Consider the following 23,504-nt stretch of genomic DNA (forward strand, 5'->3'; position numbering starts at 1 on the left):
GGGGGGGTCAATTTGCCTCTATCAGCCCTACATAAATCTGACCACAAAGTAAACAAAAAAGACATTAAAGACCAAGGTAGAGTCCAAATAGATATATGATCTACATATAAAAAGTCACATCATTAACAAATTAGAGAAGCAAGGAAAAAAATTACCCATCAGATCTATGGATAGGAGAAAAGTTTATGATCACAGAAAGGATAGAGAGGAACACAGAAGATGGAACAGTTAATTTTGATTGCATAAAATTTGGAAGTTTTTGCATAAACATATCTAATAAAGCTAAGATTAAATAACTGGGAAAAGATTCTTTGTAGCAAATTTCTCTGATAAAGGCATCCTTTCAAAACATTTAAGGATAATAATTAGGAATTATTTTGCCCAATTGTATGCCCATAAATTTGATAATCTTAGGGAAATGGATGAATATTTACAAAAATAAAAATTTGCCAGATAAATAGAAAGGGAAGTAAAATACTTAACCCCATCTCAGAAAAAGAAATTGAACAAGCCATCAATGAACTCCCTATGAAAAAATCTCCTGGGCCAGATCGATTTACAAGCAAATTCTATCAAACATTTAAAGAACAATTAATTCCAATACTTTATATACTATTTGGGAAAATAGGTGAAGAAGGAGTCCTACCAAATTCTTTTTATGACACAAATATGATACTAATAGCTAAACAAGGAAGAGTCAAAACAGAGAAAGAAAATTATACACCAATTTCCCTAATGAATATAGATGCAAACATTTTAAATAAAATATTAGCAAAAAGACTACAGCAACTTATCACAAGAATAATACACTACCGACCAGGTAGGATTTATTCCAGGAATGCAAGGCTGGTTCAATAATAGGAAAACTATCAGCATAATTGATCATATCAACAATGAAACTAGCAGAAACCACAAGATTATCTCACTAGATGCAAGATATTTAAGGAACTGATTTAAATTTATAAAAGCCATTGATAATTCATAAAGATATGAAGATATAATTCATAAATAAATGTTCATAAAGACTTGACTAACCAGTTCTGAAGAGGACTCCAAACTATACCCATACAAAAAATGCACCAAATCATTACCAATTAGAGAAATGTAAATTAAAACAACTTTGAGGTTCTACCCTATACCCTCAGATTGACAAAGATAGCAAAAAAAGAAAAAAGAGAAAATGATCGAAGTTTAAGGGACTGTAGGAAAACAGGCAATGGATGCACTGTTGGTAGACCTGTGAATGCATCCAATCATTCTGGAAAACAATTTGAAATTTTTCACAAAAAGTTATTAAACACTGTATGCCCTTTGACCCATCTATACCACTGCTGAGCCTATACCCTAAAGAGATCAAAAAAAGAAGAAAAGGTCTTATATGTTCAAACGTATTTATAGCAAGTCTTTTTGTGATGTCAAAAAACAGGAAACTAAAGGGATGTCCATTAATTGGGGAATGGTTGAACCGACTGTGTTATAAGAAGAGGATAGTGTAAGAATTGAGGAAATAGATGATTTTAAAAAGACAATGAAAAGCTCATATGAACTGATGCAGAGTGAAGTGAGCAGAACCCAAACAATAATTTATTCTATAACATCAATATTATAATTTGGAGGACTCTTAAACTGATGAAGAATGAAATAAGCAGAATCAGGAGAACAAGTTATACAATAATAACAACACTGTAAAAATATTACCTTTGCAAGCTGTAAGAATTAGTATTAATACAATGACCACCCATAATTCCAAAGGCCTTATGATGATACATGGGATGCATTATAGAGAGGTGATAGATTTAGAATACAGAAACAGGTAGAAAGATATAGATATGTATACACACATAAATGCATATATATACACAGATGTATGTATATGTATACAGATATACAAATACATATGTATATGTGTGTGTATAAACACACACACACGTAAAAAATAGCCATTGGGGGAATTTGTTTTGCTTTACTATGCATATTTCTTACAAGAAATCTGCTTTTCTTTTTGTCAATGGGAGAGGGATGGGAGGGAGAGAAAACAGATGCTACAGATGTGGAATGTTTCATGCTCATTCAGATGAAGACCCTGTATTGTTAGTTTTGCTTAACTGACTTCTCATGGAGTAGGGTTACCCACTGTATGGTGCAAAAACAAAACTCATCAATAAACTTTATTTTAAAAGTTCTTAGTTCTAGTTCTAAGGCATCTAAAGGTCTTAGTAGAAAGACCTTCAATGAAATTCGACTTTATTCTCCAAAGCTTGGGAGTTGGAGGAAGATCTAAAGCAATCACTGGGTTTCAATGAAAGGGTTTTGTTTTGGTTTTGGGGGGGAGGGGGAGGGTGGTGAGGGGGCCATAGTTATTTCTGGATCAGAAAAACAAATCTGCTCTAGCTCAATATGGAAATGAGATTTCACATGGAAGGTGCTCTAAAAAGTTTGTATCAGTATCTCTAGCCTAGCGCAGTGCCGGCAACATAATCAACACCCAATTCATGCTCTATTTATCTGGGTGCTTAATAAATGCTTCTTGACTTCTTGCTTAAGTCTCACTCAGGAATGGCCCAGACTTCAGACACAATGGACTAGATGGTTCATCCTTGGGACTCACCAGCAGGACACACCAATGTCAGACTGCAGACATCCGATGGATAATAGGCAGCATAGACCCCTGCAACATGGCCCCCCATGGAAGTGCCCACCAGGTGGAAAGGCTTCCTGTTCAGCTTGATGCTTTCCACAAACTGTAAAAAGAAGCAGAAGAAGAGGCCGGAGAGAGAAGTGGAACCAGCCACAGGGCGGAAAGAAAAGCTTCCCACAACTCAATAGGGTCCTGTCTTTTGACAAACCCTTTGGGACGCTTGTCTTCCTTCCCCTCTGACATCGAGGTGAGTGGGGATTCCCAAGGCTACATTAAAGGACCATTCCTCCTTGACTTAGCTTGATTGTACAAAATTGTTTGAATGTTGTCTCTCCCACCCAAATGGGAGATCGTTGAGGGCAGGAACTGCATTTTTGCCTCCCTTTGCATAGTGCCTGGCAAATAGTAAGAGATTAAGAAATGCTTTTGGATTGATTTGCTGACTTGAGGTCTCAGTGCCCACCTAGGCAACTCTCTTAAGACAGAGAAGGTGCCCACCTGCACTGGTAAAGAGAATTTCCTCACCTGAGAGTTCCCTATGCCAGTGAAATCACAGGTTTAATCCCTCTCCCTATCCTTCCCCCTCCAAACCCAGTGCCTTTCTACTTTACTGTGCTGAATCTTGGGTACCATATTCTTAAATACACAAGAAATGACGCCAGCAACAGGTAGGTGCTTAATAAATGCATGCTGATTTACTGACTGACGGTGGTTCAGAGGTGCCCTTTCAATGAGATACGGAAAGCCTCCCAAATCAGATTCTTCAGACGCACCTTAAATAAATCAAGAATGAAGCCAATTTCAAAGTCTAACCTGTAACTATCTATTCAAAGGCCAGCTTTGATTTTCTGACATCTCCTAATACAACATGCAGAAAAAATACATTCATTAGCTCCTGGTCCATAGGCCAACATAAACCACCTGCCCACTCACCACTTTTAAGAGTGGAAGGATAGGGAAATGCAAAGTCCTTTGAATGACAGGGTTCTACCACCTACCTGGTGGATCCTTTTGACTTGTCCATCTATTGATAAGTCATCTAAGGAGGAGCGGGTGGTGCCTTCGTGGCCAGGCATGTCGACACAGACCAAATGAAGGTTCTTTGGGAGGAACTAAGAACACACACACACACACACACACACACACACACACACACACACACAAAATGGAATGACCCATTAGTAAAGACAGTGGTGTATGGCAACCAGGCCAGCTGAGAGGAGAAAGCTCTTCTGGAAAAGAAGCTCTGAATCCCAAGGGCTCAAGGGGAGCTCAGAGACCATCTCATCTAGTCTCTTTATTTTACAGATAAGGAAAGTGAGAACCAGGGGGGTGAACCTCTTGTTCAAGGCCACACAGAGGATCAGAGGTCGAGAGCTGGAAGGAGCCCTAAGTCGCTTCATCTGCATGGAGAAGACCACTTCTTCCAGAGGCCACTGAGTCCATTTCAGAGCAAAGGTAGCTGGTGTCACAGTCAATAGAGCCCTGGGCTTTGAGTCAGGAAGACCTGAATTCAAATCTGCCCTCAGATACTCCCTAGCTGTGTGACCCTGGGCAAGTCACGTAACCTCAGTTTCTTCATCTATAAACTGGGGATAATAACAGCACATACCCCTCAGGATTGTTGTGAGGACCAAATGAGATAACAGCTACACTTAGCAAAGAACTTGGCACACAGTAGGTGCTATGTAAATGTTAGGTGTTAGCTACCATGATGAGATTCCACCCCCAACATTTGCATACACCTAAATCTAGTTAAATTATCTGAGTCCACCTCAAAAGAGGAGACGTCCCAAAAGGACCAAAGCAACATAAACAGTGTGTTTAGGAGTGAGAAGCTGAGTCAGGCAGCCAGGCCCAATGAGCACACCCCACTGGCATATTTCCAGCCTTTTCTAGCCTAGGTACCAACATCTTCAGTTCTCTCTCCTCCACTCATGCCAGCCCCAGCAGCCACATCTACCTCAAGGATAAAGGCCAGTGGGGAATCTTGGCAGCCAGGTTTTCAAAGAATGACCTTTAAGGCAGGGAAGCCTGCATTCAAATTCTGCCCCTAATACTTAACACCTGTGTGACTATGGTCAACTCACTTAGCTTTTCTGAGCATCTATTTCCCCTAAGCTTGGCACAATCAGACCTGTAGTACCCACCTTACGGGGTTGTTGGGAGGCCCAAATGAGATACTTTGGGTAAGCAAACTATAAAGTGCTAGCCGTCACCGTCATCGTCGTCATCATCATCATCATCATCGTCATCCTGAAATGCTCTATATTTATTATAATCTCTGTGCTGGTTGTTACCAGACTCTAAGTTTCATGAGGGCAGGACCCATCTTGACTAAGCTTTGGCCAGTACAGCGCTCTACACACAGCAGCCACTGAATGAATGTTTGGTGTCTGATAGATTGTTGGGAAATTCTCTTCTCTGAAGATAGACTCATTGTCTTAAAAAATTAATTTTATTTATTTTATTCATATATTTTTATATCACCTTAATTTCTAAATATGTTCTTCCCCTTCTTCTCAGCAGGTAAAAAAAAGCCCAGCAACACTAAGCAGCCTCTCACAGAATCCACCAGTGAATGCAATTAAAGGTAGGTTCTTAATTGGGATGACTGGCCACAAGCCAGACTGGATGAGCTGCCACAGTCTGCTCACCTCCCCCTCCTCCCCCTTGACTTTGGCCTCTTAGGTTCATGCTTTATCCAACTCATCAAAGGGAGCCAGCCAGAGGCTCAGAATAGGGCCCTGGAGGGGTTTTATAAAGCTGCTCCAACAAATGACTATGTAGAATAATTTTTAAATGGGGAGAGGGGGGCAGAAACCCTAATTTTAAAAGGATAAATATGATTGAAAACCTCTACATTCCAACCTTGGCAGTGATGGTCGTTGTGGCCAGCATAAGACAAAGCCTTTGTGTACTCTAGGGGAGGTGAGAGGGTGAAGCCTGCCTCCCCTTCTCCCTGCTCCTCCCCCCTGCCCCTTGCCTGTGTTACTGAGCACCAGAGGCTTGTCCCACAACATAAATTTTATGGCATCAAACACATGTGCATTCTTCCTCCTTTCCTCACGGTAATGAGACAGGATATAAGAGGCAAAGCCAGAATTTGAATCCAGGTCCTTGGACTTCAAATCCATCTCTTTCCACTGTACCAGGCTGTGTTTGAGTTCATCCAGTCCAGCCCACCTGAAGTAAAAGCCTGGCTCTGTCCCTCGGGATGCATTTTTACAGACCTGCCAGAACACAGACTAAGCCTTTTCCCTGACGGTCTCAATGACAGCCAACGTTAATAGAGGTGCTTTCCATACGTTATCTCACCTGATCCTGGCCACAGCCCAGTGAGAGGGGTGCCATTATTATCTCCATTTTACAGATGAGGAAACTGAGCGAGGTTGAGGGACCTACCCAGGGTCACTCAGCAGGTAAATGCCTGAGGCTCCAAGTCAAGCGCTCGATCTGCTAGGCCACCAGATCTCCGCGTCTCACTATGAAGGGAAGAGGAACTGGCTGCCTACCTTAACAACATTGAGCCACATATCCTTATGGGCAGAGAAGCCGTGCAGCATCAGAAGGGAAGGTTTGGCTCCAGGCCTGCCCCGGCACGAATAGCAAAACTGGTAATCGTCATGGGTGGTGTAGCGAACCTGCATGCCCAGAGTTCGACGCCAGTACCTAGAGGGTGGAGGTGAACGTGAGAGAAGGGAGAGCCAGAGCCAGACACGGAAAGAAAGAGAGAGACAGAGACAGACGGAGATGGGGAGAGAGAGAAAAAAACCATTAGCATGATACACAAAGAGCCAAGGGGGCAGGGCAATGAACGTGTTAATGAGGACCTACTTAGCTTTAGCACAAAGCTGGCCTTCCTCCAGAATGGATGCATTTGGCAGAGCACACCATCTGCAAAGATTTTTTCCAGAGCTTTAGCCTCTGGGTGCACTTCAGTGAGGGCCTTATGGGGCCCAACCAAGCCCCTATCATTCAGCGTTCAACCAGGAGGAACAAAAGGTGCTTTAATGGATGCATCTGGTGTGTTTTGCTAAGCAGCATGTCCAGGGGAAAAAAATCTTCCTTAAAGAGACCTGTTGAATTGCTCACAGTAACAGCAATATTGGCCTGGGAAAGATTTAGCATTTCTGATCAAGACAATGGCCCATGACAGTCCAAAGGACCCGGGATAAAACATGCTATCTACCTATAGAGAGAACTGACGGTCTCTGAGTGCAGACGGAAGCAAAATTTCCTCCCTTTCTTTGTTTCTTGCTTATTCTTACTACTTTTTGGCTCATTACTAATATGGAAATGTTTTTCATGACTTCACATGTATAATTGGTACATATCGCTTACCTTCTCAATGGGTGGGACGGGAGGGAGGGAGACAATTTGGAACCCCCCCCCCAAATTTTAAAATGTTATTAAAAGAGACATGTCAGGTGTCGTTTTCTTAAAATAAATCTAGAGACCTTAGTTCTACATAGTTTCCTGTATGGCAAGGGCAGTGTTGTTTCCTGTTGATATCTGCTTTTATTTCAGGTCCTAGGATGACATAACTGAAGATGGAGTGGACTTTAAGAGACCATTTATTCTAACTCTCTAATTTTACAGTTGAGGAAACTGAGGCCCAGGGACATGAGGTGAATTGCCCAAGGTCACACAGGAAGTATTAAGCCTGGATCCTCTGACTCGAGTCAATATTCTTTCTGCTGTAGTAAAATCCTTTTTAAAAAATACATTTTTATTGGTCTTTTGTTTTACATCACCCACATTTTCTATCCCTCCTCCAATCTGCCTCCCAGAGAACAAAAAAGGGGAGAGGGAAACAGTTTAGCAAAATTAACCAAGGCACCCCCCAAGTCTGATGTTATATGCAGTGTCCCTCACCCATAGTTCCCCACCTCTACATATAACAAAGTTTTTAACCAGCATGTTCCAAGCCGTCTCCCCAGTTTACCTTGGGGTGAGCAGCATTGGTCTTAGCTCCAAACCAGTTGCTAAGAGGACCCTCTTGCTCAACCTGCCCCCTGCAGTTTCCTGTCATTGTCCTTTGTGTGGAGCAGGTGAACAATAAATGGCGGAACAGGTGAAAGTGACCTTGGCAGCACCAATGGCTTCTCTTTGTGGCCAATGTTGGCTTCCAAGCCTTGTAAGAATTAATGCAAGCCCATGTGCTGTCTACAGAGATTACAGACCATCCACATTAGAAGCTTGGCTCACAAGAGAGGGATGGTAAAATAAAAATGCTATTGTGGTATTGTTGTAAATCTTTTTATTTTAAACTTACTGATTTCTACTCCAAGTTTCATATTTTCTTTACTGTTTCCCTCCTTCCTTGCATCACACAGAGCCTGACCAAGTGTATATCTGTATTCCTTTACTTGTGTTCATGCTATAATCCCCTGGTAGAATGGAAGCTCTTTGAGGGCAGGATTATTTCGTAGGATCATAGATGTAAAGCCAAATAAAGAGACCTTGGAGATCTCCTCACCTAACCCCTTCATTTTCCAGAGGAGGAAATAGGTCAAGAGGTGCCCAGGATCACACAGGTGCCAGAATTTGAATAGGTCCTCTAACTCCTGGGCAGCTAGGTGGCACCATTGTGCATAGAGTGCTGGGCTTGGAGTCAGAAAGACTCATCTTCCTGAGTTCAAATCTGGTCTCAGACACTTACTAGCTGAATGACCTTGGGCAAGTCACTTCACCCTGCTTGCCTCAGTTTCCTCATCTGTAAAATGAGCTGGAGAAGGAAATGGCAAACCACTCCAGTATCTTTGCCAAAAAAACCTCAAATGGGGTCACAGAGAGTCAGACATGACTGAAACAATTGAACAACTACAGCCTCTGACTCCAATTCAGAACTTTTTATGCTGCCCCATGATGCCTTTCTGTTTCAGTTTTAGTCTTTGTATCTCTCCAGAACCCACACACTAGATGCTTAATAAAGTTTCTGGAGTTGAATTGAATGTGGTTTCCAAAGAGTTTCTGTTAGCGCTCAGAGCCTCAACAGGGCCGTCCATCAGCCACCTCAGCTAAGTTCTTTAGCGTCGTACAGTACTTTTCATTTTAAAAAAATAAGTCTAATCCTCTGAGACATGCGCCAGATAGTGATTTGTGTATATGTCTCATTTGAAAAACAGCAGTGTTGGGAGACTGTTAACAGGGAGTACAGAAGAGGAAATTTGATGCAGTGGATACAGCTCTAGGCCTAGAGTCAGGAAGATCTGAGTTCAAATCCTGCCTCATTCACTAGCTATGTGACCCTAGGAAAGTTATTTAATCTCTGCCTGCCTCAGTTTCCTCATCTGGGAATAATAATCACACCTCCCCCCTAAGGCTGTTATGAGGATCAAGTGAGATGGTATTTGTAAAGTACTTCGCAAACTGCAAGGTCCTATATAAATGCTGGTTATTATTATTAGATAACTTTACGAAGTACTTGAAATGAGAAGTTATGGAAATAAGCTAGCTTCTAAAGCAATTCTATTTAATTTTTAAATTGCTAATTATAAACTTATTAAATGCCAAGATAACTAAGTATATGTGCTTTGTACATGTACTTACATCTCAATAAATTAATAAAATGTCATAACCACTTTTTAGTTTCTCCTCCAAAGTTTATTAGGGTTCCTTGTCCATTCCTCCTTCACTTTTTCTCTTACACTTTCATAGTTCTTATTCTTCTGGCTAGGCATTTTTCACTTACAAAGCTGCTCTCAACAGAGAACTAATGTTTTCTCTAATAACACAGCTCTTTGCACTAAGGTTCACAAAGTGCTTTACAAATATTATCTCATCTAATCTTCCTTGCAACAACCCTAAGAGGTTGGTGCTATTTTGTCACCATTTTACAGATGAGGAAACTGAGATAGAGGTTAAATGACTTGCTCAGGGTCACACAGCCAGTAAAAGTCTGAGGCAGGATTTGAACTCACTGTTTCCATTCCTGTTTCTGAGTCCATAACTCTATCTACTGCACCACCAAGACATCTTCCTATGGGGTCTATTTCTATCCCAAAGTGAAAGGGAGAAGACTGCAACCACTAAGGTTGTGGTTTCCCCTGAGACCTGCCTCCTTCAAAACTAAGGGAGAAAAATGGCCCAAGTGGAAAACAATATTCTCTCTAAGATTCTTATTGTGGGTTATTGTGGGCTAACTGAATGGCTCCCCATCTATCTGACCCTTTTTAAGAGATCCACTCTTTATTTGTATGACTTCTAAGAACTTTACGGGACCCTTGTTGTTCACTCATTTTAGTTGTACCCAAGTCTTCATGACCTCATTTGGGGGTTTTCTTGGCAGAGACACTGGAGTGGTTTGCCATTTCCTTCTCCAGCTCATTTTGACAGATGAGGAGACTGCGGCAAACAGGGTGAAGTGACTTGCCCAGGGTCACCCAGCTAGTAAGCGTCTTAGGCTGGATTTGAGCTCATGAAAGTGAGTCTTCCTGATTCCAAACCCAGTGTTCTATCCACTGCAGGTACCATTCATATCCATCAGTTTAGAAGATATGGGACAAGAAGCTCTAACTACTGCCACTTCTACTAGCAATAATAGCTGATGTTTACACAGCTCTTCACAGTTTGCATCTCAGTTGAGCCTCAAGCCAACACTATGAGGTCGGTGTTAAAACTAGGACTGTCACCATTTTATAGATGAGGAGTCAGAGGCGCAGAGAGGGTGTGACTTGCCCAGGGTCTTGAAGAGCTGGCATATGTCCTGTTCCCAAGTCCAGCACTCTAGCCATGATGCCAAATTCAGAAACATTTATCAATCAATGGAGATTTGCTTTTACCTTTATTTTGTGAATCACAACTATTAACCTCTATCCACTGCACCACTATGGAAATTGTTATTGTTATTGTTACCTTTAAACATGCCTACTTCACTTGGAAATCCTTGGAGTACTATATATAAAGATGAGCTTATATTATCATTGAAAAATAGTAACACATTTACATAAGGCATATTATTTATTCAGTCTAGAGAAGACATTTGCTTCTTTATTCTGCTAAACCACTACATGTGGATTTGCAGACCTTTTGCAAGAATGCCTTAGCTCCCTAGGGGAACACAGCCCACACATTGGGCACCCCTACTGTCATTTGTAAATACTATAAACCAGGACAGAAAAAATTAGCTAAAAGCTTACAGAGAAGAAACATAAAGTGTGTAAACCTGTCTCTGAAACAATGGGGCATTTTGTAACTAATGAGTACTCTCTTACAAAAGCAGAGAGTGTCTGATTTCTAGAATAACATTGACCAAGGTCCTAGTGACCTAAATAGCCAAGCTCATAAAAAAGCCACTTTGTGCCCTGTCAGGAGATATAACTCAGCAGCCTGGGTTCCTTACCATGCAGATATTTTTTTAAAAACTTGTTTCTCTTCCTTTAGTATTTTTAAAGGAACTGCATTCCTAGAAAATTGCTTATTTTATCCCTCTTCACTACCTATCTTAGCTCTCTTAAAAAACAAAACCTACCTAAAACATACAGCTAGGTGGTACAGTGGATAGAGCACTGGCCTTGGAATCTGGGAGACTCATCTTCATGAGTTCAAATCCAACCTCAGACACTTACTATCTGTGTGACCCTGGGCCAGTCAGTTAACACTGTTTGCCTTGTTCTCTTCACCTGTAAAATGAGCTGGAGAAGGAAATGGTAAACCACTGCATTATCTCCACCAAGAAAACCCAAAAATAGGTCACAAAGAGTCAGAAATGACTGGAAACAACTTTAAAAAATTGAGAACTGTCAACATCTTGCTATATGCTCTATATTCTGCTCCTTCAACTCAATAAAAATCAGCTCTCCATTTCTTTCAGTTGCCATGAAAGGCTGAACTACTTAAGAGATCACTTCCTATAGTTTAACATACTTGGAAACCTTGAACATCAGCCTTGCCCACCAAAATCTTAAAGAATATGGGTTGGGCATATTTCAAGGATGCTCAGAACCATGGACAGATGCTCTGACAGCAGCACCAGAGCAAGGCCCATGAAATGCTTCCTTCCAAATGCTTTGGTATTTGTATCCCCAGCATTTAGCAGTGTCTGGCACATAGTGGGAAAGGAGCAAAAGGGGGAAAGAAACTGGACCTGTGATTTCATTGGTATGTGGAATTCCTAGATGAAGAAACCTCTCCCAAAAATGCAGAGTGGTGTCTTCTCTGCAATATGGTCTTAGGTTGCCTAGAATCCTTAGAAGATAACTTACTTGCACATAGTACGTGAGCTTGGACAGATTTTGGCAGATAGTGGAGGAAAGAAGGGCCTGGTGTGCTATGGTCCATTGGGTCACAAAGGGTTGGACATGACTGAACAAATGAACAACAGCAAAGTGCCAGGCACTACACTAAGAGCTGGGGATACATATAAAGGCAAACAACATCCCTGCTCTCAAGAAGCTCACAGTCAAATGGAGGAAACGTGAAAGCAGATATGTACAAACAACATACAGGCAGGATAAACTGGAGGGTAATCTCAAAGGGAAGGCACTAAGATTAAGGAGGGATGACAAAGCCTTCTAGGACTTTAGCTGAGAATTGAAGGAACAGGGAAGCCAGGAGGCAGAGATGAGAAGGGGAAAGTGTTCCAGGTATGGGGGACAAGAGTAAATGCTCAGAACTGGGAGATGGGGTATCTGTGTGAGGAATGGCGGGGTGACCAGTGTTACTGGGTTGCAGAGGCAGAGTATATGGATGGGAAGGTGTAAAAAGGTGTAAGAAGACTGGAAAGGTAAGAAGGCCAAGCAGAGGATTTTATATTTTATCCTGGAGACACTGAGGTTTATTAAATGGGTGTGTGTAGGTATGCAGGTGTGGAGAGAGAGACAGACAGACACAGAGACAGAGATACAGAGAGAGACAGAGACAGACAGAGAGAAAGACAGAGACAGAGAGATCTGGTCAGATACATTCTTTAGGAAGATCAATCTGACAGCTGGATGAGTGGAGAAGAGACTGGAGAAGGGACAGGCTTGTAGCACGCAGACTAACCAGCAGGCAATAGTCCATGTGTGAGGTGATGAGGGCCTGACACAGATAGTTGCAGTGCCAGAGCAGAGAAGGGGGAGTCTATAGGAGATATTATAAAGTCAAAACATACAGGATTTGGCACCTGATTGGATATGGGAGATGAGAGAAAGTGAGGAGTCAAGCATGAGACCTAGATTTTGAGCCTGGGTGACTGGGAGGATGGTGGTATCCTCAACAATAATAGCAAAGTTAGGAAAAGAGGAGGGTTTGGGATGGGGATAAAGAGATCAGTTTTAGACCTGCTCAGTTAAAAATGAGTTCTTTGTTCAGGGCATAGTCTTCCTATGTTGTTGCTGTCTTGGAGGATATTCTTCCTGCTCTGCTTTCCAATAGGATTATGAGCTCTCTGCCGCCCTTACTTGATTTTCCTAATAAGATCACAGACTTAGAGTTGACAGGGTCCTTAAAGACCATCTAGTCCAATGCTCCTTAAACTGTGGGTAGCATAACTGCAGTAGGGGTCACAAAAAGATTTGGCAACAGTAAAATGTTTCTGAACGTGCAACCACCAAAAAGTAATTCAAAATCAAATGTGTAACGAATCTGAGGTGTTTCTGGCAGCACTCGCCCATGATGCATCGACTGACTTCGTTGCAGGCTTGGTTCTGAACATACAACATACACACTTTGCATTGCGCATGCCATCACACCACACAACACCAACAAATGCTGCTAGAAACACCTTGGCTCAGATTTGAGACTATTGTCTTTAATAAATGGTAAAATCATATATATGTATACCAAAGAGTTGTTTTAAAATAAGTTTCTTTAAGATTTATTATCAGTAAATGTTTGATTTGTATACCTGTTTTATACAGCTATATACCTGGGGTCACGTAAAAATTTCTTGGGTGAAAAGGGGTCTTGAGAGGAAAAAGTTTAAGAAGCCCTAGTCTAGTCCAACCCCTTCATTTTACAGACAATGAAACTGAGGCCCAGAAAGGCTGAGTTGCCCAAAGGAATGTGGTACGTAAATGGCAGAGCTGGGATTGGCACCCAGGTCCCAATGCTGCCCCTTTGGGTCCATATCCTCAGACTCACCTGAAGCAATAATCCTGATGTGATCCAAAAAGCTTCCCTAGCTCTTGACCCTTACCATGAGCACAGCTTGACTCCAGTGTATCTGTGCTTACAACAACTGGTCAGCCCACCAGGAAGATTCATCAGGGCCACAGGGACTCTGAGAATGACCTGCTTCCCCTATTGTTAGCTTCATCAAAGAACAGAGATTCCATTCCATGGTGTCTCTGAGCAGGAATGAACCGACCTTAATGGGCTTTTGCACTCACCCGCCCCATGCTGGGGAGCAAACAAAAGCCTCTTCCCCCTGAAAGGCAATGAGGCACGTACCCTGTACTGGGATCCTGACTACTGCTCTGAAGCCTCAGTTTCCAAGGAGGTGGAGCCCCATCGACCCCTGCAGTCATCCCTGGACTGGAGGAGACGTGAAAAGCTCTCCTCCGTCCCACTAACTTCTTTTCAAGGATCAGAGCCTTCCATGGCACGCTAAGAACTGAACATACCATTTAAATGAGAAAAAGCCCTTATTAAAGTCAGCTGAAAGGGCGCAGAAGTGATCTTCCCAGACTTCACTTCACCCCCAGCAGCCGTATTCCTCAATTCCTTAATTCTGTGGAAAACCTCTCTTTACTTGGCTGTGGAATACTGAAGGATTTAGCCAAGGGATTTTCATCATCATGTGAGTGAACAATTTCAGCATAAACATAAAAAACTGTTTTTCCCTCTCTTAAATGCCACCTGGGATAGCTTAATTGGATTCTTCTCCTTAGAAACACATAAATAAATCGAATTCTTGGACACTGTTGACATTCAACGTCCAAGAATGCGATTTATTTATGTGTTTCAAAGGAAAACAACCTCGCTGCTTAACTGGTTTTCCTTGTAACGAAGAAGTCAATTCTGAGTGCTGAGGTGGGTGGCATGTAATCAGAAATAACTCTGATGTAAAACCGAAAGGCCCCCATGAAGCTTATTTATTTTATTTATTTTTAAAGAGAGGGTCAGACTTGACTGCCTGAATTCACGATGATCTTTGTCCAAGACTTCGAAAGGCAGGCTGGAGTAGCGAATGTGTCCAGCACTTAGCGGGGTACTTGGCACATAGTAGGTGCTTAATAAATGTTTACTGACTGCTTCCTTGATGAGAGCTTAATTTGGAATAAGAAAGACCTAAGTTAAGATCCCACCTTTGCTTCTCAGGAGCTGCATGACCCTGGGCACTGCTACTCAGCCTCAGTTTCCTTGTAGGCAAAGTGGAGATAATAGCACTTGCGTCTAAAGGCTGTTGGAGGTTCCAATGAGATCATCTCCGGAATGTTCTTTACAAACCTCAAAGGTCATAGAAATGTTACTCTAATTATTAAAATAATAGTTATTATCATCTCAAGTCTTGCTTGGACATATCTTAGCTGTTTCATCGTGGATAAATACTTAATCTCTTGGTGCTGCCAGGCAACTCTTTCCACTACGGGATTTCCCTATCCTGATAAAATCACAGATCCAGACCAAAAGGGAAATAGTTTGTCTTTCAAAGAAAAGGATTCTTTTCTTGCTAGAAACAAAAAGATTATATGAATTTGGAGGTGAAGGTGGTCTCATGGGGTAAATAAAAGGCAGTTAGCAACTTTGGAGAGCAGTCCTTCAATACATTTTCCAACAATACTTTGAAAATAGAATAAATTCTAAAGGATTAAGCACCCATAAGCATTTATTTAGCACCTACCGAATACCAGGCACCATGCTGGATGAACAGTTCCAAGTGTTCCCTTTTAAAATGTGAATTACAAACCTAGTTGTCTTACCAATAATAGATTCTGATCAGCGCTGAGGGCCACAGCAGAAATGAAGCCACGAAGGCTAAGATGGGGATGGCCAAAGTCCCTCCAGCTATGACAAACATGTTCAGCACATGGAGATCCATCTCGTCTTTTTAAGGCTTGGTTTCACCTGTAGAGGTTAAAGAGGGGGAAAAATCTTTAAAACAACATGTTGGGGAAAAAAAAACAAATATACCGAGGGGTAGAGGAAAGAACTCCCAAGTGCAGTTAGAAATCAGGCAGAAATAAAGGTTAAATCAGTGCATTTTTTCATTTTTACAAAGAAGCGTTTGATGAGTTTTGGCAGATTCCACTGCATCTTCCCTAGTCAGTTTCAGAGGTCACAACAGTCCTTAGCGGCCAAGGAAGAAGGCAGAATTCTACTGGGGTTTGGCTCTGTGGTATATAGACTTGAGAGTCAGAGACAGAGTCAGCACCCAAGGGAAAGGGTGCAGGATATGGAGTCAAAAGACCAGGGTTCAGATGACCTGTATAACCTCAGGCAAGTCCCTTCTCTGGATCTGTTTCCTCATCTGAAAAAATTCGGGGAGGAGTCCTTCAATAATAGTCCTGAGGAAAAGATAATAGACCATATTCTTCTCTATGCAGCAGGAAAGGGGACTGACGGTACAATGCATTTTTAGGCAATCACTGCAATATTTGTTCTAGCTTAACTGTTTTTCTCTGTAGAAAGAGAAGGTATGGAGGTGGAGCCAAGATGGCAGAGTAAAAGCAGGGACTCACTTGAGCTCTCCCCCAAGCCCCTCCAAATACTGTAAAAATGACTCTAAACAAATTCTAGAACAGTAGAACCAAAAAAAAAGGAGTAAAACAAATTTCCAGCCCAAGATAATCTGGATGGTCAACAGGAAAGGTCAGTTGTGTTGGACTGGGAGAGGAGTGCAGTCTAGCATCACAGACTGGGCCCCAGCAAACCCGGAGCAGGCCGCAGGGGACTGAATCACTGGCAGCTGAGGTGGTTTCCAGATTTCTCAACCCACAAATATTAAACACAACCTAGAAGGTCAGTGGGAAAGGTCTGTGGGGCCTGGGTAAAAGAGGATTGCAGACCAGGCCTGGCCCCAGCGCAGCCCCGAAGTGGCAGAGGCTGTTTCCAGAGCTCTCAGCCCACAGACGACAAAGGGATTGAACAACTGATCAAAAGGAAAATACAGGGATCTCTTTGCTGGTGCTGAGGCAGGATTCTGTTGCTTTGCCCATGCTTGGATCTGGGTTGCAGTTCTGGGTGAGGAGGGGCACTGGCATAGCAGAGCTTGTGGTGGTGGTAGAGAGGGAATCCTCCTCACAGGAGAAAAGAGTGCTTGTGGTCACTCACAGACCAGAGCATAGGCCAGGAGAGGAGTGAACACCTCTCCTTGAATCATACCAACTTAGAAGAACTGAAAACTTATAGGTCCCTAGAAATATCTCTGAAGATAGCTTGGGACAGTATGCTCTCCACACTGGAAGCAGAGCCCTACATTAACAAGTTAAAAAGTCAAGTAATTGGCTGAGAAAATAAGCAAACTGTGGAAAAAACTCAGACTACAAAATCTTATTTTGGTGACAAAGAAGATCAAAACATACAGCCAGAAGTCAACAAAGTCAAAGAGCCTACATTCAAAGCCTCCAAGAAACGTATAAATTGGTCCCAGGCCATAGAGGGGCTCAAAAAGGATTTGAAAATCAAGTAAGAGAAGTAGAGGAAAAATTGGGAAGAGAAATGAGAGAAATGCAAGAAAATCATGAAAAACGAGTCAACAGCTTGCTAAAGGAGACCCCTAAAAAACCTGAAGAAAATAACACCTTAAAAATAGACTGGACCAAATGGCAAAAGAGCTTCAAACCAATGAGAAGAATGTCTTAAAAAGCAGAATCAGCCAAATGGAAAAGAAGGTCCAAAAGCTCACTGAAGAAAATAATTCCTTAAAAATTAGAATGGAGCAAATGGAAGCTAATGACCCTATGAGAAATCAAGAAATTATAAAACAAAACCAAAAGAATGAAAAAAATAGGAAACCTGGAAAATAGATCCAGGAGAGAGAATTTAATAATAGTCCAATAATTTTTATATTGGACTACCTGAAAGCCATGATAAAAAAAAAAAACAGCCTAGACATCATCTTTCAAGAAATTATCAAGGAAAATTGTCCTGATATTCTAGAACCAGAGGGTAAAGTAAAAATCAAAAGAATCTACCAATCACCTCCTGAATGAGATCCCAAAAGGCAAAATGCCAGAAATATTATAGCCAAATTCCAGAGTTCCCAGGTCAAGGAGAAAATATTGCAAGAAGCCAAAAAGAAACAATTCAAGTATTGTAGAAACATAAACAACTTCTACATTAAGGAATTGGAGGGCTTGGAATATGACATTCTGGAGATCAAAAGAGCTAGGATTAAAACCAAAAATCACCTATCCAGAAAAATTGAGTAATCAATGAGGGGGGAAAACTGACATTCCATGACATAGAGGAATTTAATGTATTATTGAGAAGCCAGAACAAAATAGAAAAAATTGACTTTCAAAAAGAATACTCAAGAGAAGCATGAAAAGGTAAGTGGGAAAAAGAAATCATAAGGGACTTAATTAAAGTTGAACTGTTTACATTCCTATATGGAAAGATGATATTTGTAACCCATGAGACCTTTCTCAGTATTAGGGTAGTTGGAGGGAATATATATAGACAGAGGCCATAAGGTGAGTTGAATATGAATATCTAAAAAATAAAATTAAGGGGTGAGAGGAATGTACTAGGAGAAGGAGAAAGGGAAAGGTAGAATGGGGTAAATTATCTCACATAAAAGAGGCAAGAAAAAAGCTTTCACAATGGAAGGGAAGAAGGGGGAGGTGAGAGGGAATGAGCGAACCTTACTCTCATTGGATTGGCTTAAGGAGGGAATAACATACACACTCAATTGGGTATGGAAATCTGTCTTACCCTACAGGAAAGTAAGGGTAAAGGGGATAAGGGGGAGGGGATAATAGAAGGGAGGGCAATTTGGGGGAGAGAGTAATCAGAAGCAAACACTTTTGAGGAGGAACATGGTCAAAGGATAGATTAGAATAAACAAGGGCGGGATAGGATGGAGGGAAATAGAGTTAGTCTCTCACAACATGACTGTTAGGGAAGTGTTTTGCATGACCACACATGTATAACCCATATCGAATTGCTTTCCCTCTCAATAAGGGTGGGTGGGGAGGAAGGGAGAGAATGTGAAAAGTTTTAAAAGATGAATGTTAAAAATTGTTTTTACATGCAACTGGGAAATAAGACATACAGGCAATGGGGTATAGAAATCTAGCTAACCCTACAGGAAAATAGAAGCAGAAGGGGATAAGAGAAGGGGGAGGGGGTGATAGAAGGGAGGGCAGATTGGGGGAAGGAGTAATCAGAATGCATGCTATTATGGGGTGGGGGAAGAGATGGGGAGAAAATTTGGAACTCAAAATCTTGTGGAAGGGAATGTTGAAAATGTAAAAAAATAAATAAATACATTGGGGAGGAAAGAGAAGGTATGTTTTTTGTCTGTTTGTTTTGGCGTAGTGCAGTAGTATATATGTTTCTTTTGACAGGTAGTTCCTTTATGTTTTTTCTTTCTCATTTCTGTTTCATCAATTAGTAACAAGTATTTGTGCCTGGGGAGGAAGCTATGGTATGGTGGATAGAGAAAAGGCCTCAGAGTCACAAAGACTTGGGTTTGAATCTTATCTCTGACACAAATTAGCTGAAGGACTCTGGGTAAATCATTTAATCCTTTAGTGCTCTAGACAACTCTCTAAAACTGTGCACTGCAGTGAAGTGCAGGGAAATGTTCGATTATATTGTTCAGAAAACCTTATTTATAAAAATTGTTTGAACCTAGCTTGATGTGGCTCGAAACTGGCTGACCTCGGATACTAGCCGGATATCCTGCTTCAGGGAATGCTTGAATCCCACTCAGATGCTTGTGTTTTGGGTTCCCCAAATTTAAAATATTTAGGCTTATATTGCAATCACCCTTCATTTGAATGTTTGTGCTTACTGATAGACATCTCCTTGGACCTTGCCTGGGAACTGCACAACAACAGCTTCACCCCTATGTGTATGGAGTTCATGCAGGTCTCCTAGGAAACCCTATATAATGTAAACCTCTCAGAAACGGAGGAGGGAGCCTTTTTCCTGCTTTCCTCCTCTACCAAATGGCCAAAAAATTTCTTTTTAAAACGATTTCAGATTTTTGGGGTTTGTTCTCATGACTTGTTAACAGAAGGTCATAATCTACATTAGTAGAGGGAGAGTTCCCCATATCCCTGAAATCACTGGTCCAATGTCTACACTATCATACTGTGTGCTAGGCACTGACTGAGGATATAAATATTCAAGCAATCAAGCATCATTTATTAATCATTTACTATGTACCAGGCACTTGGCTAGGTGCTGGGGACACAAAACCAAAAATGAAACAAAACAGTCCCTGCCCTCGAGGAGCTTAAATTCTATTGGAAGGAGACAAAGGGGATATATTGAAATAAGCACAGAATATATATCAAGCCTTCAATAAACACTTATTGATTGGCAGCCACAGTGCTAAGCACCAGATACAAGAAAGAGAGAAACAATTCCTGCCCTCATGGAGCTTACCCTCTAACAGCAGAACTTAAAAGGCTTTGGGAGAAAGGGCACTATCACCTGGGGGAGCTTTGTGTTGAAGGGACTTGCATTCTATCATCATGTTTATTGTCTTTGGATTTTCTTTTTGCAGATAGCACTTATCTTTTCCTTCTCCTCCCCTCTAAAGCAGGGGCTCTTAACTAGGGGGTCCAAGGAGCCCCAAGATATAGGATAGGCTCCTGGGGGACTCTGAACTTGGATGAGAAAGAGTAGCATCTTTATTTTCACTAATCTGTAATTGAATTGATTTTTTATTTTTATATTATTGAATATTTGGAATATTTGAAAAATATTGAATATTTTTATATTTTTGAAATTTCAGTTTTGAAAGATGATTCTGAAAAGGGGTCCCAAGGCTTCACCAGACTGTAGAGGGGGGCCATGACACACAAAAAGGGTTAAGACTCTCCCCACCCCCAGCTCTAAAGCCTGGCTCAGACAGCCACCTCCCCTATCTGATCGGCTTTCATTCTTCCAGTTGGAATCTTTCCTGACTTGGGATATCATGTGACATTTTATCTTGTTACGCTCTGACAAAAGTACCTTTTTGTCTTTGTCACATATTGCATGGCTTATAATTAGTTGTGTTTATTTAGAGACAGAGTGATATGGTATTTAGAGCAGCGGGCTTGGAGTCAGGTTAAGTCTTTGGTTCTAATTCTGTCAGGCAACAAGGGAGTAAAATGACTACAGCACTAGGCCTCAAATGAGTTCAAATGCTGCCTCAGATACTTATTAGCTGTGTGGCCCTGGGCATATCATTTAACCTCTGTCTGCTTCATTTTTCCCAACTGTAAAATGGGGTTAATAACAACCCCTATCTCCCAGTATTGGAGGGGGGAAAGCAAAGCAATTGGGGTTAAGTGACTTGCCCAAGGTTGCACAGCTAGTATATGTGTCAAAGTGTGTGAGGCCAGATTTGAACTCAGGTCCTCCTGACTCCAGGGCCGGCACTCTACTCACCACACCACTTAGCTGCCCCTCTATCTCCCAATGTTGTATTAAATAAGATAATATTTGTAGAGTGCTTAGCGCATAGTAGGTGTTACATAAATGCTTTTCCTCTTCCTTCTCTGATACTTATTGAGCTGGGTTGATTTATTTTGCTTAAATGTAACTTTCTTAAGTTACAAAGGAGGACTCTAATGGTGAAGGGGAAGGGTGTTCTATTGGGATGAAGAGAGTGTTCTTGGAGAGTGACAATTTTTTAAAAATATCGATAAAATACGTTTTATGAGCTCTTTGCATCACACCAATTGCCTCTTGAGAGTTGCTGAGTTTTCCCAAGGTGTTAAGCATAAATGGTGCTTGCTATGCTCTGTGTACAAGAAGAGAATCGCTGGCAAGAGAATGAGGATTATCCATCTTGTGTCAGCCATGCCAGTCGGGCTTAGGAAAGCTAACTAGTATGGCTAAGTTTAAAAAATACCAGTTCTACTCACTTTCAAGGTTACAAATTGAGTCTTTGTTGGGTATGCCATAGAGAGAGAGGGGGATGTAATGAAGAGAATATTGGGAAGACCTGAGTTCAGATCCTGCTGGGTGACCCTGGGCACCTATTTCAGTCTCAGTTTGCTCATCTGTAAAATGGTGAAGTAGAACTCAACAACCTCTAAGGTCCGTTAGAGGCCATCCAGCCCAGCCCCCTCATTGTACAGATGAGGGGGTGCCTTGGCAGGATCAGCAAGGCCAGTGGTCTTCCCAAGCAGTACTCCACATACATACCAGCTGTGTGGCCCAAGGCGAGTCCCTACTGGGCTGCCCCTCTGTTAACTGGGGATAATGACATTATCTATTTACCTTGTGGGGTTGCTTCGAGGATTGAATAAAATCATAATGTACATACTTTGCAAATGGTAAAGCTTTGGGTAAATGTCAGCTATCATTTTTTCTTTTAAAAATAGATTTTTCTATCATCTGCCTTTATGTCATCTACATATCCACCTATATTCCTCCCCTCCCTTCCCAGAAAGCCATCTCCCATAAGAAAGAATTTTAAAAAGGAGAGAAAAAACTCCAGCAAAACCAATTAACATAATGAAAAAGGCTATTATTGTTCAGCCAGATTATGGAAATAATGGGGTGCTTACTGGTTGGAAAAGAACACTGGCATTGGACACAGAGAACCTGAGCTGAACTCTGACTTTTTTTGATTAGTACATGTGTAATCTTGGGCAAGGAGCAGCTAGGTGGTGCAGCGGATAGAATGCCAGGCCTGGAGTCAGGAAGACTCATCTTCCTGAGTTCAAATCCAACCTCACACAAGTACTAGCTGTGTGACCCTGGGCAAGTCACTTTACCCTGTTTGCCTCAGTTTCCTCACCTGTCAAATGAGCTGGAGAAGGAATGGTCAACTACTCCAGTATCTTTGCCAAGAAAACACCAAATGGGGTCTTGAAGAGTCAGATACAACTGAAAAACAAGAACAAACCAAACTTTGGGCAAGTCACTGGATTCCTCTGGGCCTCGGTTCGCTCATCTGTAAAATGAGAGCATTGGACCTTTCAGTTCCTTTGATTCTAATTTTACTTCTCAGAACATCATTTAACATCACGTTACCCAGACAACTGAATATCAGCTTTTTAATAGTCAAAATAACATCCTCTGGGACATTTTTTCACTAAAACATAACAGTTTGCTTCATGTAGGTGGGCTGTCTGCTTCCACTGTCTTCAGGCTGCTGGTGCCCCATGGTCACCCCAACCATGTTGCCAAGATTCCCTGGGCGCCTTCCTTCCTTTCACTTTTTGGGGCAGAGGGCTGGGGGAGAAATCTCTCGCCAAAGCAGTAAACAGGCGTGTCCCTCAGGGAGCTCCAAAGTCCTTTGCAACCAGGAAAAATCAGCTGAGCTTTCAGGAGGATCCAAGACTCGGATCCCCGGCTCTTTGCAGCATTTTTGAGGAGCCAAGAATCAAATTGTTTTGCCATTTGTTTCCTGACAAGAGTTGAGGCCAGGTTGGCTCCATAAGGGAACAGACAACCAAACCCTTCTTAGAATAAGAGGCCAGAGGACCAAAAAGGTCCCACCTAGCTTCTCAGGATCTCGGAGGCCATTAAGGAATAGGGGTCACATAAAATCCATTCTAGCCCAAGGTGGAAGAACACAGCCTTCTCTTGAAGGTTCTATCCCAAGTCACACTAGGGGTGTCACTGCGAGCCTTTGCCCAGACTTGTAGGAGATCGAGATGATTACTCAGTAAGAGGAGTTGCCCTGATCTACCCTCAAGGATCATAATTGAGGTCCTTGTAGTTTGGCTGGCTCCACATTGGAGCCCTTGCCCATTCCCTTGGTCACAGCCAAGGTATCCTGTTGCCACATCTTCCCTCCCAGGCTCGGCTATCCCAT

The 23,504-nt window shown here is 41.9% G+C and overlaps 1 protein-coding gene across 2 annotated transcripts in view; it reads right to left on the bottom strand.

Moving 5' to 3' along the window:
• ABHD6 (abhydrolase domain containing 6, acylglycerol lipase) overlaps nt 1-23,504 on the bottom strand; it is a 43,299-nt gene that overhangs the window by 14,016 nt on the left and 5,779 nt on the right. The window contains exons 2-5 of one of the 2 annotated variants that reach the window (XM_036739400.1): nt 15,490-15,634; nt 6,154-6,310; nt 3,637-3,750; nt 2,609-2,741 (exon numbers count right to left, since the gene is read on the bottom strand). In XM_036739400.1, coding sequence (XP_036595295.1) covers nt 2,609-2,741; nt 3,637-3,750; nt 6,154-6,310; nt 15,490-15,608 — 523 coding nt within the window. In that variant the 5' untranslated portion in view covers nt 15,609-15,634. The remainder of the gene's footprint in view (nt 1-2,608; nt 2,742-3,636; nt 3,751-6,153; nt 6,311-15,489; nt 15,635-23,504) is intronic. The other variant, XM_036739402.1, reaches the window with a different exon arrangement.

Source organism: Trichosurus vulpecula, chromosome 9 (assembly GCF_011100635.1).
Source record: "Trichosurus vulpecula isolate mTriVul1 chromosome 9, mTriVul1.pri, whole genome shotgun sequence".
NCBI classification, from domain to species: Eukaryota; Metazoa; Chordata; class Mammalia; order Diprotodontia; family Phalangeridae; genus Trichosurus; species Trichosurus vulpecula.